The following is a 15,202-nucleotide window of genomic DNA, read 5'->3' on the forward strand; positions in this document are numbered from 1 at the left end:
GGGTGTTTAAGATATGATAGGCATGTTTTAGATATGATGGGGATATTTTAGATATGATAGAGGTGTTTACGAAACGATGGTGGTGTTTAAGATGTGACGGGGCGTTTAAGATATGTTAGAGGTTTTTAAGATATGATAGAGGTGTTTAAGATATGATAGAGGTTTTTAAGATATTATAGGGGCGTTTAAGATATTATAGGGGCGTTTAAGATATTATAGGTGTGTTTTAGATATGATGGGGATGTTTTAGATATGATGGGGATGTTTAAGATATGATAGAGGTGTTTACGATAAGATGGGGGGGTTTCAGATGTGACGGGGCATTTAAAATATGATAGAGGTTTTTAAGATATGAAAGAGGTGTTTAAGATATGATAGGGGCGCTTAAGATATGATAGGGGTGTTTAAGATATGATAGAGATGTTTCAGATATTATCGGGGTGTTTAAGTTATGATGGGGATGTTTAAGATATGATAGGCATGTTTTAGATATGATAATGATATTTAAGATATGATAGAGGTGTTTAAGATATGAATGGGGCGTTTAAGATATATAGGGGTGTTTAAGATATGATAGAGCTGTTTAAGATATGATAGGGGCGTTTAAGATATGATAGGGGCGTTTAAGATATGATAGAGATGTTTAAGATATGATGGGGGCGTTTAAGATATGATAGAGGTGTTTAAGATATGATAGAGGTGTTTAAGATATGATAGGGGTGTTTAAGATATGATAGAGCTGTTTAAGATATGATGGGGGCGTTTAAGATATGATAGAGGTGTTTAAGATATGATTGAGATGTTTAAGATATGATAGGGGTGTTTAAGATATGATTGAGATGTTTAAGATATGATGGGGGTGTTTAAGATATGATAGAGGTGTTTAAGATATGATAGAGGTGTTTAAGATATGATAGGCGTGTTTAAGATATGATAGAGATGTTTAAGATATTATAGGGGCGTTTAAGATATTATAGGCGTGTTGTAAATATGATGGGGATGTTTTAGATATGATGGGGATGTTTAAGATGTGACGGGGCATTTAAAATATGATAGAGGTTTTTAAGATATGATAGAGGTGTTTAAGATATGATAGAGGTGTTTAAGATATGATAGAGGTGTTTAAGATATGATAGAGATATTTCAGATATTATCGGGGTGTTTAAGATATGATAGGCATGTTTTAGATATGATGGGGATGTTTTAGATATGATAGAGGTGTTTACGAAACGATGGTGGTGTTTAAGATGTGACGGGGCGTTTAAGATATGATAGAGGTTTTTAAGATATGATAGGGGCGTTTAAGATATGATGGGGGCGTTTAAGATATGATAGGGGTGTTTAAGATATGATAGGGGCGTTTAAGATATAGGTAAAAACAATGACTGCAGATGCTGGAAACTACATTCTGGATTAGTGGTGCTGGAAGAGCACAGCAGTTCAGGCAGCATCCGAGGAGCTTCGAAATCGACGTTTCGGGCAAAAGCCCCTCATCAGGAATACAGGCAGAGTGCCTGAAGGGTGGATAGATAAGTGAGAGGAGGGTAGGGGTGGGGAGAAAGTAGCATAGAGTACAATAGCTGAGTGTGGGAGGGGTTGAAGGTGATAGGTCGGGGGGGGGGAGGTGATGGGGATGTTTAAGATATGATAGAGGTGTTTAAGATATGATGGGATGTGTAAGATATGATGGGGGTGTTTAAGGTATGATAATGGTGTTTAAGATATGATAGAGGCGTTTAAGATATGATGGTGGCGTTTAAGATATGATGGGGGGGTTTAAGATATGATAGAGGTGTTTAAGATATCAATAGGGCGTTTAAGATATAGTAGCAGTGTTTAAGATATGATAGGCGCGTTTAAGACATGATAGAGGTGTTTAGGATATGATGGGGGCGTTTAAAAGATGAGATTACTTACAGTGTGGAAATAGGGCCTTTGGCCCAACAAGTCCACACCGACCCACCGAAGAGCAACCCACCCAGACCCATTCCCCTACATTTATCCCTTCACCCAACACTACAGGCAATTTAGCATGGCCAATTCACCTGACCTGCACATCTTTGAACAATGGGAGGAAACCCACGCAGACACAGGGAGAATGTGCAAACTCCACACACAGTTGCCTGAGGTGGGAATTGAACTCAGGTATCTGGTGCTGTGAGGCAGCAGTGCTAACCACTGTGCCACTGTGCCGCCCACTAAGGGTGTTTGAGCTATGATAGGGGTGTTTAAGATATGATAGGGGCGTTTAAGATATGATAGAGGTGTTTAAGATATGATAAAGGTGTTTAAGATAATAATGGGGCGTTTAAGATATATAGGGGTGTTTTAGATATGATAGAGCTGTTTAAGATATGATGGGGGTGTTTAAGATATGATAGAGATGTTTAAGATATAGAGGCATTTAAGATATGATAGGTGTGTTCTAGATATGATGGGGATGTTTAAGGTATGATAGAGGTGTTTAAGATATGATAGGGTTGTTAAATATATGATATAGGTGTTTAAGCTGTGATAGAGGTGTTTAAGATATAGGGGTGTTTAAGATATGATAGGGGTGTTTAAGATATGTTGGGGGCATTTAAAATGTGATGGGGCATTTAAGATATGTTGGGGGTGTTTAAGATATGATAGTGATGTTTAAGATATGATAGGCATGTTTAAGATATGATAGGGGCGTTTAAGATATGATAGGGGTATTAAAGATATGATAGGGGAGTTTAAGATATGATACAGGTGTTTAAGATATGATAGAGGTGTTTAAGATATGATAGGCATGTTTAAGATATGATAGGGGCGTTTAAGGTATGATAGGGGTGTTTAAGATATGATAGAGCTGTTTAAGATATGATAGGGGCGTTTAAGATATGATAGGGGCGTTTAAGATATGATAGAGATGTTTAAGATATGATAGAGGTGTTTAAGATATGATAGAGGTGTTTAAGATATGATAGAGATGTTACAGATATTATCGGGGCGTTTAAGATATTATAGGCGTGTTTTAGATATGATGGGGGTGTTTAAGATGTGACGGGGCATTCAAAATATGATAGAGGTGTTTAAGATATGATAGAGGTGTTTAAGATATGATAGAGGTGTTTAAGATATGATGGGGTGTTTAAGATATGATAGAGATGTTTCAGATATTATCGGGGTGTTTAAGATATGATTGGCATGTTTTAGATTTGATGGGGATATTTTAGATATGATAGAGGTGTTTACGAAACGATGGTGGTGTTTAAGATGTGACGGGGCGTTTAAGATATGTTAGAGGTTTTTAAGATATGATAGAGGTGTTTAAGATATGATAGAGGTTTTTAAGATATTATAGGGGCGTTTAAGATATTATAGGGGCGTTTAAGATATTATAGGTGTGTTTTAGATATGATGGGGATGTTTTAGATATGATGGGGATGTTTAAGATATGATAGAGGTGTTTACGATAAGATGGGGGGGTTTCAGATGTGACGGGGCATTTAAAATATGATAGAGGTTTTTAAGATATGAAAGAGGTGTTTAAGATATGATAGGGGCGCTTAAGATATGATAGGGGTGTTTAAGATATGATAGAGATGTTTCAGATATTATCGGGGTGTTTAAGTTATGATGGGGATGTTTAAGATATGATAGGCATGTTTTAGATATGATAATGATATTTAAGATATGATAGAGGTGTTTAAGATATGAATGGGGCGTTTAAGATATATAGGGGTGTTTAAGATATGATAGAGCTGTTTAAGATATGATAGAGGTGTTTAAGATATGATAGAGCTGTTTAAGATATGATAGGGGCGTTTAAGATATGATAGAGATGTTTAAGATATGATAGAGGTGTTTAAGATATGATAGAGGTGTTTAAGATATGATAGAGGTGTTTAAGATATGATAGGGGTGTTTAAGATATGATAGAGCTGTTTAAGATATGATGGGGGCGTTTAAGATATGATAGAGGTGTTTAAGATATGATAGGGGCGTTTAAGATATGATAGAGGTGTTTAAGATATGATAAAGGTGTTTAAGATAATAATGGGGCGTTTAAGATATATAGGGGTGTTTTAGATATGATAGAGCTGTTTAAGATATGATGGGGGTGTTTAAGATATGATAGAGATGTTTAAGATATAGAGGCATTTAAGATATGATAGGTGTGTTTTAGATATGATGGGGATGTTTAAGGTATGATAGAGGTGTTTAAGATATGATAGGGTTGTTAAATATATGATATAGGTGTTTAAGCTATGATAGAGGTGTTTAAGATATAGGGGTGTTTAAGATATGATAGGGGTGTTTAAGATATGTTGGGGGCATTTAAAATGTGATGGGGCATTTAAGATATGTTGTGGGTGTTTAAGATATGATAGTGGTGTTTAAGATATGATAGGCGTGTTTAAGATATGATAGGGGCGTTTAAGATATGATAGGGGTATTTAAGATATGATAGGGGAGTTTAAGATATGATACAGGTGTTTAAGATATGATAGAGGTGTTTAAGATATGATAGGCATGTTTAAGATATGATAGGGGCGTTTAAGGTATGATAGGGGTGTTTAAGATATGATAGGGGCGTTTAAGATATGATACAGGTGTTTAAGATATGATAGAGGTGTTTAAGATATGATAGAGATGTTACAGATATTATCGGGGCGTTTAAGATATTATAGGCGTGTTTTAGATATGATGGGGGTGTTTAAGATATGTTAGAGGTGTTTAAGATATGATGGGGGCGTTTAAGATATGATAGGTGTGTTTAAGATATGATAGAGGTGTTTAAGATATGATGGGGGCATTTAAGATGTGATGGGGCATTTAAGATATGTTACGGGTGTTTAAGATATGATAGAGGTGTTTAAGATATGATAGGCGTGTTTTAGATATGATGGGGATGTTTTAGATATGATAGAGGTGTTTACGAAATGATGGTGGTGTTTAAGATGTGATAGAGGTGTTTAAGATGTGATAGAGGTGTTTAAGATATGACGGGGCGTTTAAGATATGATAGAGGTTTTTAAGATATGATAGGGGCGTTTAAGATATAGGTAAAAACAATGACTGCAGATGCTGGAAACCAGATTCTGGATTAGTGGTGCTGGAAGAGCACAGCAGTTCAGGCAGCATCCGATGAGCAGCAAAATCGACATTTCGGGCAAAAGCCCCTCATCAGGAATAAAGGCAGAGTTCCCTAAGGGTGGATAGATAAGTGAGAGGAGGGTAGGGGTGGGGAGAAAGTAGCATAGAGTACAATAGCTGAGTGTGGGAGGGGTTGAAGGTGATAGGTCGGGGGGGAAGGTAATGGGGATGTTTAAGATATGATAGAGGTGTTTAAGATATAATGGGATGTTTAAGATATGATGGGGGCGTTTAAGATATGATAGAGGTGTTTAAGATATGATGGGACGTTTAAGATATAATAGGTGTGTTTAAGATATGATAGGGGCTTTTTAGATATAATAGGGGTGTTTTAAATATGATGGGGATGTTTAAGATATGATAGAGGTGTTTACGATATGATGGAGGTGTTTAAGATGTGATGGGGTGTTTAAGATATGATGGGGTGTTTAAGATATGATAGAGGTGTTTAAGATATAGGTAAAAACAATGACTGCAGATGCTGGAAACCAGATTCTGGATTAGTGGTGCTGGAAGAGCACAGCAATTCAGGCAGCATCCGAGGAGCAGTAAAATCGACGTTTCGAGCAGAGAGAGCCTGAAGGGTGGATAGATAAGTGAGAGGAGGGTGGGGGTGGGGAGAAAGTGGCATAGAGTACAATAGCTGAGTATGGGAGGGGTTGAAGGTGATAGGTCGGGGTTTAAGGTGATGGGGATGTTTAAGATATGATGGGGGTGTTTAAGATGTGATAGGGGTGTTTCGGGTATGATAGGGGCCTTTAAGATATGATAGGGGTGTTTAAGAAACGTTTAGATAAGCAAATGAAAATGCAAGATATGGAGGGATATGGACTAAGGGCAGGCAGTAGAGATTAGTTTAATTTGGCATCATTTCTGCACAACATCATGGACCTCAGGGCCTATTCCTGTGCCATACAGTTTTATGGTCTATGTTCAATTGTTCTTAAAGCAGTGCGTTACATCCACTGAAAGTGAACAATGGGACTCTGTGTGGGGAACCCAGTCTCCAACCCACACTGCTTTCCTCTTCACTCGCTGAAGTTGTGAGCTACATAGTTTAAGCATCTTTCATATATTACTCTAGTCCAGTTAATCACTGGTTGGAAAGTCAATATCAGGGTATTAGTTCCCAATATTAAACTGAATTCAGCACCAAATAAAACACATGGGATTTGTGTTATCAAATAACAGAACTCAGTTAGAAAGTCCTCTTCAAATCATTGAGATATTTCAGAGCTGATGAAAGTGCCAGGTACTGTCCTTTGATTCACGCAAGGGGGTGGGGGGATATGACAAGGAAAAGCAATGTCCTTTGTTTTCCCTATCTAGCAGGTTTACAGGATCTCACGGATGATTGTCCCATTTAGCACAATTTGCAATTCTGTTGAGTTAAAGATACTTTGAATAGATCCAGGAACGGTTACAGGTTTCCCAACTTCACAAGCCCAGGATCTGCAGATTGGCTTCAGACAACTGGCAAAGTCTCATTGTACAGTGCGAAGATTCCTCAGGACTTTGTTGAGAAGGTTTGGAATCTGGTTTGTTGGTTTGACTGCAATTCCTGCTTTGATTAAAGAAAGGCAAGGAACCCTCTTTAAACTCACCCTCGGCATGGAGATCAGACAGTCTGGTAGAACAGCACATATGCAGCAAGGCTGGAGCTACCTCTTGACCAGATCAAGGTTTACTGACTGCTTCTTAACTTGAAATTTAGGAAGTTGGAATTTAGAAGGATGGGAGCTGACCTTGTGAAACATTCAAGGTTCGCAGGGTCTTGACAGGGGAGATGTGAATAGGTTGTTTCCCGTTGCTGGAGAAATTTGGACCATAGGGTAATCAGCTCAGAATAAGGGGACGCACATTGAAGACAGAGAGGAGGAGGACTTTGGTCACTCAGAGATCAGGGAATGTGGAGAATTCTTTACCACATAGGCATATTGGGGCTTGGTCATTAAGTATATTAAAGGCTGAGATAGATAAACGTTTTAATTCCGAAGCGGAATGGAGGGTTCTGGGGAAAAAGCAGGAAAATGATCAGATCAGCCATTACATTACTGAATAGTGGAGCAGACTCGATGGGCTGAAAGGCCTACTTCTGTTCCCATGTTGAGAGTTTTAAGAAATAGTAAATGCTGTGGATTTTGTTTCAGGTTTGTAACAGTAAAGGGAACTGTCACTGTGATATGGCCTGGGCTCCTCCATTCTGTAATGTCACAGGTTCAGGTGGCAGTATTGACAGTGGACCCGTAGAGGACACCAGATCAGGTAATCATTTCTGTTCCTGTGCTCTTTCTCGTCAGTGCTTTCTCCCTGCCGTGACTTTCTCTGCTGTTAAACACCACTGCTCCCCCAACTGAGCTTGCTGTACCTTCTGCTCAATCTTCATATCACTGTTCAGCTTCAATCAGCTTGGAGGCCAGTGGGACCAATCTGCACCTTCATTTCCCCCCAGGGACATGGACAACGGGCTGTACAGAGGGGCAAGGACAACGGGCTGTACAGAGGGGCAAGGACAACGGGCTGTACAGAGGGGCATGGACAACGGGCTGTACAGAGGGGCATGGACAATGGGCTGTACAGAGGGGCAAGGACAATGGGCTATACACAGGGACGTGGACAATGGGCTATACACAGGGACGTGCACAATGGGCTACACACAGGGACGTGGACAATGGGCTACACACAGGGACGTGGACAATGGGCTATACACAGGGACGTGGACAATGGGCTACACACAGGGACGTGGACAATGGGCTACACACAGGGACGTGGACAATGGGCTACACACAGGGACGTGGACAATGGGCTACACACAGGGACGTGGACAATGGGCTACACACAGGGACGTGGACAATGGGCTATACACAGGGACGTGGACAATGGGCTATACACAGGGACGTGGACAATGGGCTACACACAGGGACGTGGACAATGGGCTATACACAGGGACGTGGACAATGGGCTGTACACAGGTCCCACAGACTGAGCACAAATGGCTCCGTTGGTCTGTCCCAGGCACACCCTCATCACACAGAGCAACAGCATGGCAAATACAGTCAGCTCACCCTGTGAGAGTTTCTCAGTCAGAGCATACGCAGGAAGCAGTGAACTGTGAGTTTTAAAAGGCTGGAGCAGTTACTGCAGTTGCTGTAAATAACCCACACTGGAGGTCACAGTGATCCACTGGGACACTGTGGCATGCTGTGGACTGATTTCGACAGAATCTTTGCAGTTTATATTCAGGCCATTTGGCCCAACAAGTCCACATTGACCCTCCAAAGAGTAACCCACCCAGACCCATTCGCCTGTCCTATTACTCTGCATTTACCTCTGATGAAAGCACCTAACACACACATCCCTGAACACGACGGACAATTTAGCTTGGAGAATTCATCTGACCTGCACATCTTTGGATGATGGGTAGAAACCGGAGCACCCGGAGGAAACCCACGCAGACACGGGGAGAATGTAAACTCCACACTGACAGTCGTCTGAGGCTGGACTCAAAGCCGGGTCCTGGTGCTGTGAGGCAGACATATTAACCACTAAGCCACCATGCCGGCCTCAGAATGACCAGCTACAGGAAGGTCGCACAAATGGGAGGTGTTCTGCAAAGCAGTCACCCAGTCTGCGTTTGGTTTCTCCAATGGCTGCAGTGAATACAACAGACAAGGTTGGAGGAGGTACAGGTGGAATGACTGCTTCGGCCCAGGGATGGTGAGCAGGGAGGAGGTGAAGGGGCAGCTGTTACACCTTCTGTGGTTACATGGGAAGTGGGGATGGTGTTGGTGGTCAATGAATGGACTAGGGCGTCCCAAAGGGAACGATCCCTGCAAAATGCAGATGGAGAAGTAAGGGGAAGATGTGTTTGGTGGTGGCATCTAGTCGGAAAAGCAACCCTCCACCCCCACCTTCTGTCTTCTACCTTCGAGTTCTGTATCCAGATGTCCAGCTCCCCTTGCATTCCACATGATCCAACCTTATTAACCAGCCTACAATGTGGAATCTTATGGAACACTTTGCTGAAATCCACCACTCTACCCTCACCAATCTTCTTGGTTAGTTCTTCACAAAACTCAATCAAGTTAGCGAGATATGATTTCCCACACACTTATAGACTGCTCCTAATCAGTCATCACCTTTCCAAATATATGTACATTCATCAGCTTAACATGCAGGCTTACTTGGCAAATACAACGTTCATATTCATTGCTAGAGGGCAAGAACACAAGAGCAGGGATGTACTACTGAGTCTGTATAACATCTGCTCAGGCTACATTTGGAATATTATGAGCAGATTTGGGCCCCATATCTAAGAAAGGATATACTGACCCTGGAAGGTGTCCAGAGAACAAGAGTAATCCTGGGGATGAAGAGTTTGAGGAGTGGAGGAAGGCTCTGGGTCTGTACTTGATAGAGTTGAGATGGATGAAGTGGGGGGTGGATCTGATTGAAACTTACAAAATACTGAGAGGCCTGGATAAAGTCAATGTGGAGAAGATGTTTTCCATGAGTAGGAGAGATGAGGACCTGGGGCCACAGCATCAGAGTGAAAGGACGACCCTTTAAAACTGAGATAAAGAGGAATTTCTTCAGCCAGTGGATAGTGAATCAACTCATTTCTGCAGAGGGCTGTGGAGGCCAAAGCCTTGAATGTATTAAAGACAGAGATATACAGGTTCTTGATTAGTAAGGCGATCAAGGGTGACAGGGACAATACAGGAGAATGAAGTTGAGAATCACATCAGCCATGATTGAATAGTAGAGCCGACTGGACCAGATGGACCAATGGGCTGAGGAGTGGCAGATGGAGTTTAATTCAGATAAATGCGAGGTGCTGCATTTTGGGAAAGCAAACCTTAGCAGGACTTATACACTTAATGGTAAGGTCCTAGGGAGTGTTGCTGAACAAAGAGACCTTGGAGTGCAGGTTCATAGCTCCTTGAAAGTGGAGTCGCAGGTAGATAGGTTAGTGAAGAAGGTGTTTGGTATGCTTTCCTTTATTGGTCAGAGTATTGAGTACAGGAGTTGGGAGGTCATGTTGTGGCTGTACAGGACATTGGTTAGGCCACTGTTGGAATATTGCGTGCAATTCTGGTCTCCTTCCTATCGGAAAGATGTTGTGAAACTTGAAAGGGTTCAGAAAAGATTTACAAGGATGTTGCCAGGGTTGGAGCTATAGGGAGAGACTGAACAGGCTGGGGCTGTTTTCCCTGGAGTGTCGGAGGCTGAGGGGTGACCTTATAGTGGTTTACAAAGTCATGAGGGGCATGGATAAGGTAAATAGGCAAAGTCTTTTCCCTAGGGTCAGGGATCCCAGAACTAGAGGGCATAGGTCTAGGGTGAGAGGGGAAAGATATAAAGAGACCTAAGGGGCAACTTTTTCACGCAGAGGGTGGTACGTGTATGGAATGAGCTGCCAGAAGAAGTGGTGGAGGCTGGTACAATTGCAACATTTAAGAGGCATTTGGATGGGTATATGAATAGGAAGGGTTTGGAGGGATATGGGCCGGGTGCTGGCAGGTGGGACTAGGTTGAGTTGGGATATCTGGTCAGCATGGACGGGTTGGACCGAAGAGTCTGTTTCCATGCTGAACATCTCTGTAACTCTTTAACTTAATGGCCTGAATAGCGTATTTCTTCTGTTCTACCTGATCTTATATCCGAAGCAACTTCAAAAGTCCTTTCCCTGGATGGTGAGGGGTGTGAGGGGGGGTGGGGCAGGAGCGCAGGACCTGGGGAAGGGGGGGGTGCGGTGTGGTTTGATTGCACTTTGTGGGCGGCACGGTGGCATAGTGGTTAGCACTGCTGCCTCACAGCGCCTGAGACCCGGGTTCAATTCCCGAATCAGGAGACTGACTGTGTGGAGTTTGCACGTTCTCCCCGTGTCTGCGTGGGTTTCCTCCGGGTGCTCTGGTTTCCTCCCACAGTCCAAAGATGTGCAGGGTCAGGTGAATTGGCCATGCTAAATTGCCCGTAGTGTTAGGTAAGGGGTAAATGTAGGGGTATGGGTGGGTTTCGCTTCGGCGGGTCAGTGTGGACTTGTTGGGCCGAAGGGCCTGTTTCCACACTGTAATGTAATCTAATCTAATATCTGTCATTCACAGTCGCACCTGTAACTGTTACAGTACAACTACCTTCATTCAGTTAAGATGCTCCCATCTGGGATGAGAACATACCTTTGGATATTTCAGCAGGAAGTCAGAAGAAATGCAAGTTCTGATGGAGACACAGAGGAAGGTCTTGGTGCTGCAGGAGTCACTCCAAACTCATTGCAGCCTGAGCCTCAAACTGGCAGGGAGTGAGGGAGGGAGGGAGGAAGGAAGGAAGTGAGTGACTCAGGACATGAACAGAACTGCACACTGATTAAAGATGTTCCTGGTTTTCACTTCACACAGCTCCATCACCTGAGACAAAAGGAACTAAGCCAAGCATCCCCACATTGCCAAGTACGACCCAAACATCAGGTAAGATAACTCCTGCAAAACATCTTGCCGTTTAATTGTAATTTTCTTTTCATTCATGAGACGTGGGCATTATTACCCATCCCTAGTTGCCCCCTGAGAAGGTGGGGTGAGCTGCCTTCTTGAATCACTGCAGTCCATGTGCTGTGGGTTGACCCACAATGCCCTTGGGGAGAATTCCAGGATTTTGACTCAGTGACAGTGAAGGAATAGTGATATCTTTCCAAGTCAGGATGGTGAGTGGCTTGGAGGGGAACTTGAAGGTGGGGGTGTTCCCATGTATCTGCTGTCGTTGGCCTTCCAGATGGAAGTGGTCATAGAGTCAAAGTCAGAGAGATGTACAGCACGGAAACAGACCCTTCGGTCCAACCCATCCATGCCGACCAGAGAAGGGCTTATGCCTGAAACTTCGATTCTCCTGTTCCTTGGATGCTGCCTGACCTGCTGCGCTTTTCCAGCAACACATTTTCAGCTCAGATATCCCAACCCAATCTAGTCCCACCTGTCAGCGCCCAGCCCATATCCCTCCAAATCCTTCCTATTCATGTCCCCATCCAAATGCCTCTTAAATGTTGCAATTGTACCAGCCTCCACCACATCCTCTGGCAGCTCATTCCATACACGTACCACCCTCTGAGTGAAAATGTTGCCTCTTAGGTCTCTTTTATATCTTTCCCCTCTCACCCTAAACCTATGCCCTCCAGTTTTGGACACCCCGATCCCATGGAAAAGACTTTGTCTATTTATCCTATCCATGCCCCTCATAATTTTATAAACCTCTATAAGGTCACCCCTCAGCCTCTGACGCTCCAGGGAGAGCAGCCCCAGCCTGTTCAGCCTCTACCTGTAGCTCAGATCCTCCAACCCTGGCAACATCCTTGTAAATCTTTTCTGAACCCTTTCAAGTTTCACAACATCTTTCCGATAGGAAAGAGACCAGAATTGCACGCAATATTCCAACAGTGGCCTAACCAACATCCTGCACAGCCGCAACATGACCTCCCAACTCTTGTACTCAATACTCTGACCAATAAAGGAAAGCATACCAAACACCACCTTCACTATCCTATCTACCTGCGACTCCACTTTCAAGGAACTATGAACCTGCACTCCAAGGTCTCTTTGTTCAGCAACACTCCCCAGGACCTTACCATTAAGTGTATAAGTCCTGCTAAGATTTGCTTTCCCAAAATGCAGCACCTCACATTTATCTGAATTAAACTCCATCTGCCACTTCTCTGCCCATTGGCCCATCTGGTCAAGATCCGGTTGTAATCTGAGGTAATTCTCTTCGCTGTCCACTACACCTCCAATTTTGGTGTTATCTGCAAACTTACTAACCATGTCTCTATGCTCCAAGTCATTTACATAAATACGAAAAGTAGTGGACTCAACACCGATCCTTGCAGCACTCCACTGGTCACAGGCCTCCAGTCTGAAAATCAACCCTCCACCACCACCCTCTGTCTTCTACCTTTGAGCCAGTTCTGTACCCAAATGGCTAGTTCTCCCTGTATTCCATGAGATCTAACCTTGCTTCTCAGTCTCCCATGGGGAACCTTGTCGAACGCCTTACTGAAGTCCATATAGATCACATCTACTGCTCTGCCCTCATCAATCCTCTTTATTACTTCTTCAAAAAACTCAATCAAGTTTGTGAGACATGATCTCCCACGCACAAAGCCATGTTGACTACCCCTAATCAATCCTTGCCTTTCCAAATTCATTTATATCCTGTCCCTCAAGATTTCCTCCAATAATATGGGCAGCATGGTGGCTCAGTGGTGAGCACTGCTGCCTCACAGCACCAAGGTCCCAGGTTTGATTCCAGCCTCAGGCGACTCTCTGTGTGGAGTTTGCACATTCTCCCCATGTCTGTGTGGGTTTCCTCCGGGTGCTCCGGTTTCCTCCCACAGTCCAAAAATAAAAGTGCAGGCCAGGTGAATTGGCCATGCTAAATTGCCCATAGTTTAGAATGTAGGTTTGCTTGCTGAGCTGTAGGTTTGATATCCACGTAGCGGACGGAGATTTTTGGTTTGATAGTTGGTAGGGTTGTTTGTTCTAGCCTTTGCATTACTGCTTCTGCTATGAATCCTGATAGCGGAGATCCCATGGGTGTGCCGTTGGTTTGTTTGTAGACTATGTTGTTGAAAGTGAAAGTGAAGTGGGTGGTGAGGCACAGGTCCACCAGCTTCATGGTGTTTTCGTTGGACGATGGGTCCGCTATGTAGATGACACGTTTGTTATCACAAAACAAAACAAGATAGAAGAGACATTTAACATCATCAACAACACCCTCACAGGCATAAAGTTCACCAAGGAGGAAGAAATCGACAACAAACTCGCATTTCTGGACGTCACAGTAGAAAGAAAGGACAAGGGAGAATTACAAACCTGCGTATACAGAAAACCGACAAACACTGACCAAATGCTTAACTACACCAGCAACCATCCCAACACACACAAACGAAGCTGGATCAGAACACTATTCCAACGAGCCACCACACACTGCAGCACAGACGAACTTCGGAAAACAGAGAACCACCTGTACAACGTATTCAAGAAAAACAGATGTTGTGGTTCTGTTCGCCGAGCTGGAAATTTTTGTTGCAAACGTTTCGTCCCCTGTCTAGGTGACATCCTCAGTGCTTGGGAGCCTCCTGTGAAGTGCTTCTGTGGTGTTTCCTCCGGCATTTATAGTGGCCTGTCCCTGCCGCTTCCGGTTGTCAGTTTCAGCTGTCCGCTGTAGTGGCCGGTATATTGGGTCCAGGTCGATGTGTATGTTGATGGAGTTTGTGGATGAGTGCCATGCTTCTAGGAATTCCCTGGCTGTTCATTGTTTGGCTTGTCCTATAATGGTAGTGTTGTCCCAGTCAAATTCATGTTGCTTGTCGTCTGCGTGTGTGGTCGTGGCGTTTCGTGGCTAGTTGATGTTCATGGATGCGGATCGTTAGCTGTCTTCCTGTTTGTCCTATATAGTGTTTTGTGCAGTCCTTGCATGGGATTTTGTACACTACATTAGTTTTGCTCATGCTGGGTATCGGGTCCTTCGTTCTGGTGAGTTGTTGTCTGAGGGTGGCTGTTGGTTTGTGTGCTGTTATAAGTCCTAGTGGTCGCAGTAGTCTGGCTGTCATTTCCGAGATGTTCTTGATGTATGGTAGTGTGGCTAGTCCTTTGGGTTGTCCTCGTTCCGTTGTCTCTCCCTTAGGCATCTGTTGATGAAGTTGCGAGGATATCCGTTTTTGGCGAATACCTTGTAGAGGTGTTCCTCTTCCTCTTTTTGCCGTTCTGGTGTACTGCAGTGTGTTGTGGCTCTTTTGAACAGTGTCCTGATGCAACTTCGTTTGTGTGTGTTGGGGTGGTTGCTCTCGTAGTTCAGGACTTGGTCTGTGTGTGTGACTTTCCTGTATACCTTACACCACAAAGGTATACAGGAAAGTCACACACACAGACCAAGTCCTGAACTACGAGAGCAACCACCCCAACACACACAAACGAAGTTGCATCAGGACACTGTTCAAAAGAGCCACAACACACTGCAGTACACCAGAACGGCAAAAAGAGGAAGAGGAACACCTCTACAAGGTATTCGCCAAAAACGGATATCCTCG

At 43.5% G+C, this 15,202-nt stretch overlaps 1 protein-coding gene across 4 annotated transcripts in view; it reads left to right on the top strand.

Annotated features, from left to right (window-relative positions):
• The window catches only part of LOC122550377 (disintegrin and metalloproteinase domain-containing protein 12-like), a 483,861-nt gene that overhangs the window by 451,079 nt on the left and 17,580 nt on the right, over positions 1 to 15,202 (top strand). For all 4 annotated transcript variants that reach the window (XM_087992303.1, XM_087992306.1, XM_087992307.1 and 1 more), the window contains 2 exons: positions 7,278 to 7,392; positions 11,526 to 11,594. In XM_087992303.1, the coding sequence (XP_087848429.1) occupies positions 7,278 to 7,392; positions 11,526 to 11,594 (184 nt within the window). The remainder of the gene's footprint in view (positions 1 to 7,277; positions 7,393 to 11,525; positions 11,595 to 15,202) is intronic.

Source organism: Chiloscyllium plagiosum, unplaced genomic scaffold, assembly GCF_037043375.1.
Source record: "Chiloscyllium plagiosum isolate Xiang-an unplaced genomic scaffold, Cpla_swu_hap1 HiC_scaffold_1, whole genome shotgun sequence".
NCBI lineage: Eukaryota > Metazoa > Chordata > Chondrichthyes > Orectolobiformes > Hemiscylliidae > Chiloscyllium > Chiloscyllium plagiosum.